Source organism: Scophthalmus maximus, chromosome 22, assembly GCF_022379125.1.
Source record: "Scophthalmus maximus strain ysfricsl-2021 chromosome 22, ASM2237912v1, whole genome shotgun sequence".
Taxonomy (NCBI): Eukaryota; Metazoa; Chordata; class Actinopteri; order Pleuronectiformes; family Scophthalmidae; genus Scophthalmus; species Scophthalmus maximus.
This window is the reverse complement of record NC_061536.1, coordinates 14725001-14730000: the sequence shown is the minus strand read 5'-3', so window position 1 is coordinate 14730000 and position 5000 is coordinate 14725001. Positions and strand designations below refer to the sequence as shown.

General features: G+C 50.4%; 1 protein-coding gene across 4 annotated transcripts in view; it reads right to left on the bottom strand.

The window, feature by feature from the left end:
- LOC118291630 (collagen alpha-1(XIV) chain) overlaps positions 1 to 5000 on the bottom strand; it is a 58964-nt gene that overhangs the window by 14746 nt on the left and 39218 nt on the right. For all 4 annotated transcript variants that reach the window (XM_035619953.2, XM_047330331.1, XM_035619957.2 and 1 more), the window contains 10 exons: positions 3899 to 4048; positions 3353 to 3427; positions 2752 to 2891; positions 2149 to 2272; positions 1863 to 2006; positions 1610 to 1774; positions 1451 to 1489; positions 1191 to 1329; positions 761 to 903; positions 552 to 661 (listed from right to left, as the gene is read on the bottom strand). In XM_035619953.2, coding sequence (XP_035475846.2) covers positions 552 to 661; positions 761 to 903; positions 1191 to 1329; positions 1451 to 1489; positions 1610 to 1774; positions 1863 to 2006; positions 2149 to 2272; positions 2752 to 2891; positions 3353 to 3427; positions 3899 to 4048 — 1229 coding nt within the window. The remainder of the gene's footprint in view (positions 1 to 551; positions 662 to 760; positions 904 to 1190; positions 1330 to 1450; positions 1490 to 1609; positions 1775 to 1862; positions 2007 to 2148; positions 2273 to 2751; positions 2892 to 3352; positions 3428 to 3898; positions 4049 to 5000) is intronic.

Below are 5000 nucleotides of genomic sequence, written 5' to 3'. Positions count from 1 at the left end.
ACACACACACTCAGGTGACACACACACACACATACATACACACACACACACACACACGCACTCAGGTGACACACACACACACACACACACACACACACTCAGGTGACACACACACACACACACACACACACACACACACTCAGGTGACACACACACACACACACTCAGGTGACACACACACACACACACACACTCAGGTGACACACACACACACACACATACATACACACACACACACACACACACTCAGGTGACACACACACACACACACACACACACACACACACACATACACACACACACGCACTCAGGTGACACACACACACACACACACACACACACACACACACACACACACACACCTGGTAAACTGCTGCAAAAGTTCTTATGCTATTCACATTTACATATTATTCTAACGCTCGCTGTCATTCGGCCTTCATAGTTAACGTTGCGTCATCGCCTCAGCTACAAGAGCTCCGTCTGTGGCCGTGATCCGGGAACAGTGTCACACTAATGACGTTCAGCATCTGTCACTCAGCGGGAATTCTGACCTTGTGGAAGCTTCCGTAGAAGAGTTTCTTGATTTCCGTCCCCTCGAACGTCACCGTCTGAAACACTCCTTTGTAGTCGTTGTTGAAGAACGTCAGCGTCTTTCCTCCGTCTGCGGGACGAAGACACGCGGAAAACCACACGTCAAAACAAAACAGACCTAAATAGTTCATGTCTTTTTATATATGATGTGAATAAATGTCCGACTCACTGTCCAGGATGACTCCCACCAGCGGCTCGTTGTCCTTGTTCAGGATCTCCCACAGGGCGAAGGGCTCGGCGGGCGTGTGGGGCAGCAGGCGGAACAGCAGCGTGATGGTGTAGTCGGAGGGGAGACCCTCCGGGTGGAGGAACCTGTGGACAGACGCTCGTCTTTGATGCTGATCCGTTTCTGATTCTGTGTGTTTTAATAGTAACGAAATCCGTGTGTGTGAGCGCCATCGCTTTCGGGTCTGATCCCTGATCACGTTAGCATCCTGCTAATGCCTGCGGATTGGTCCGTTCAGTAAATCACGACCGACCGTGACGAGACGAAGTTCGTGAAGTCGTGAGAGAGATTCTCTGGTCGTGATCTGTCTTTAGGCCAAACAGAACATTTGACAAAATGGCGTTGACAGTGTGAGATGGACGTGTGCGTGTACCTGGTGGGCTGAGCCAGTACTGCGTCACTGTGCAGGTGGAAACAGGGGAAGAGGTTGAAGGTGCCGGGAACCATGGAAACGCCCGAGACGCTGCTGTACTGACTCTCCACCAGCCCGAACAGCTCCATCATACGGAACCCTGACGACAGACGAGACTCAGAAACATGACGTCACATGACGTGACGTCACATGACGTGACGTCACATGACGTGACGTCACATGACACGTCACATGCTCTGTGTTGAACCCCTCGTACTCACCTGGTGTTGTGCTGCCACTCATCGGTACAGACGGACAAGCTGAGGGAAAAAAATATTCATATCAATATTAAAAAGACGCACACACAGTGCAAGTGACTGAACCCTGCCCAGCGACAGTGGCGTCATGTGACCAGATGACCAGGTGATGGTGTTACTCACTGGCGGTTGCGGCTTCGCACACGAACGTCACCAGCTTCTCCTCGATCTTCTGGAAGGCGTCTAGGTCGTCCACGAAGAAGACGTGGCGGTCGCTGGGCTTGCTGGCGATGCTCACCAGCTCGCCGTAGTCGGCGTCCGCGAAGCCGATGGCGAACACGATGAAACCTTAAACAGCAAGTCAGAGAAAAGATGAAACCAAAAAAACCAAAACAAAACTGGATCTCTGGGACGTAGAAACGGTGGTCTCTCCGACCTTCCATCTGCATCTCCTTGGAAACCTTGTTGACGTCGTCCTGCGAGCGGCCGTCGGTCAGAACCACCAGGACGTTGGGGATTCCTCTCCTGACTCCGCCCTCCGCCGTGAAGATCTTCTCCTTCACGTGCTTGATGGCTCCACCTGATTGGACGGACGGACGAGAAAGCGTTCATTTTCAAAGGAGCTGCGATCTGGGAATCAAGTCGCAACGACGCTTCAACCGCTGGAGGGTTCGATCGTGCGTCGCCACCGCCCCGCTGTGCGACGCACGACGGACGCTCACCCGTCTTGGTGTTTCCTCCCTTGTAGGAGATCTTGTTGATGGCGTCCAGCAGTCGCTCCTTGTCGCCGTACGAGTTCAGCTTGAACTCGGTGCGAGCGTCGTCGCTGAACTGCACCATGGCGACCTGTCACGAGAGGAGAGCGGATCAATGACAGCCGAGGAGTTTACACATAACTTATTAGATTTTCAGTAAATCAGACGTTTTTTCTTCTTCTGTGTATTAATTTGTAAACATGATAAAAACTTTCTGTCCTGACTCTCAGAATCCTGAGTGTGGTTGAAAGGTCGGTGGCCCTTTGTCCTAAATGTGCTGAGACAGAGACGTTTCTATGGAGACACGTGGTTCTTCATGTTAAATACATGCACTGACCACCTGTTGATTTGTGTCACGAACTGGAAATCTCCTCAATATATTGAGCTCCTGGCAACAAACGTAGAAAAGTGTCCTGACTGAGAATCCTGAGTGTGGTTAAAGGTCGCTGGCCCTTTGTCCTAAATGTGCTGAGCCAGTGTTGGTGAGAGAGCGACCAGACGTCACAGTTTCTTCCTGCAGTGGTTTCATGGATTATTCCCACGGACGTGAGCGACGCGTCTCCGGTGTACCTGCGTGCCGTCCGGGCCGATCCGGTCCAGCGCTCCGGTGGTGCTGTGCAGGAAGCGGACGATCTTCAGGAAGTTCTCGTCGCCGATGCTCCAGGAACCGTCGACCAGGAAGACCAGGTCGGCTCTGGCCGCCTTGCAGACTGAGGAGAGGGGGAAGAAGAGAACTCATGTTCCATCTCCCGTCGGAGGGAATTCACTCTTTTATTGTTGAGGATATAATAATAATGACATATCAGGTTATTATTCACGTTTCATACCAAACGTCTTCCTCTGATATTCCCCTGAGGATGAAAACTGTTGATCTGATTTGCGTCGGTTTTGAATTCAGACAAATCGCAGCTTCTTTGAATATAAATATTAAAAATATGAGTTTTATTTATTATTTATCATCACGTCGATACGACGACGGTCCGTTTACTGTAAACACCTAACGAACCACAAACAGGATGTGGCTCTTTCACAATAAAAGCCTGCGACTGCGATTGGTCAGATTCTCTAAAGGGGAAAATTGATCTTGGAAATTTACTTTGAGATCGTTCTTATCCTGACGTCCTGATGCAACCGGAGTCAAGAAAACACCAAAGAGAAAATCCGCTCTCACCTTCTTTGGCAGGGGGGATTGTGGGTAGCGGGGTGGTGGTGGGGGGCTTGGTCGGCGCCGGGGTCGGGACGGGCACTGCACAGAGAGATCAGACAACACACACACACACACACACACACACACACACACACACACACACACACACACACACACACAGAATGAAAGGTGAGCAGTTGAAAGACAGTCGGAGTTTGATGTCCATTTCCAGACGACTAAATGACACAGTGGATAAAATCACAGAGTGAACGTGGTGATTTTACACATTCTGTATATTTAACATGTGACACGTGTGTGTGTGTGTGTGTGTGTGTGTTTGTGTTCGTGTGTGTGTGTGTGTGTGTGTGTGTGTGTGTGTGTGTGTGTGTGTGTGTCTGATGCTCTTCAGCTCTTTATGATGTTTGAATTTTTCTTTTGGGGATTTTAATTTCAGGGTCGACCAGCGAGTAGTGACTGTTTCATGATTGATGTGCTCGTGATTGCAGGTTTTCATTCCCTCTCGTGTGTGTGTGTGTGTGTGTGTGTGTGTGTGTGTGTGTGCACGCTCACAGGTCTTCTCCATGGCGGTGACGGCCGGCCCCTCCGTCCCGTCCTGCAGCAGAGCGTACACACTCATCTTGTACTGTGTGTTGGGCTTCAGGTTGGTGAAACAGTGTCTGCTGGCTCCTCCACTCAGCTTCGTCTCCTGCTTCTGACCGTCTGCACACACACACACACACACACACACACACACACACACACACACACACACACACACACACACACAGACACAGACACGAACACACACACACACACAGACACACGCACACAGACACGAATACACACACACGCACACACACACACACACACACACACACAGACACGAACACACACACACACACAGACACACACAGACACGAACACACACACACACACACACACAGACACACGCACACAGAAACGAATACACACACACGCACACAGACACACACACACACACACACACACGCACACAGACACACACACACACACACACGCACACAGACACGAACACACACACACACACACACACACACACACACACGCACAGACACACACACACACACACACGCACACAGACACGAACACACACACACACACACACACACACACACACACACACACACACACGAACACACACACACGCACACAGACACACACACATGTCAATCTCTGTTTACAGTGTGTGATCTTAAACAGTTTGTGCGAGACGTCATATTTCCTCATGAAATACAAATGCAGATTTTATATTTATTAAATTTAATGTGTGACAATCCTCTCTCCTCTGAATCTGAGAACTGACACAATCAGGAGTAAATACTGTGATTCTGTTACATCCCAACACGCATCGACCTTCCGTCTCGTCTCCCCGTGTTCCACCTCACGCAGCAGATTGTAAATGTCATCGAGTCGTCCTCGTCGCCACAGAGCGGCTCAGTGAGCGGTCGAAGCTTCAGAGCGTCACATGGTGTCTGACGGGACGCAACCATCTCTTTGTCACAATGAAACTCCCACTGATGGAAGCATGCGAGTGAGTGACCTCCGTCTCCTCCCTCCACTGCAGAAATGCAGCGTCAGAGCTCGAGGAGAATTACGTCCTCACGTTCCGTGTTTCCCACTTTCAAGTGAGGCG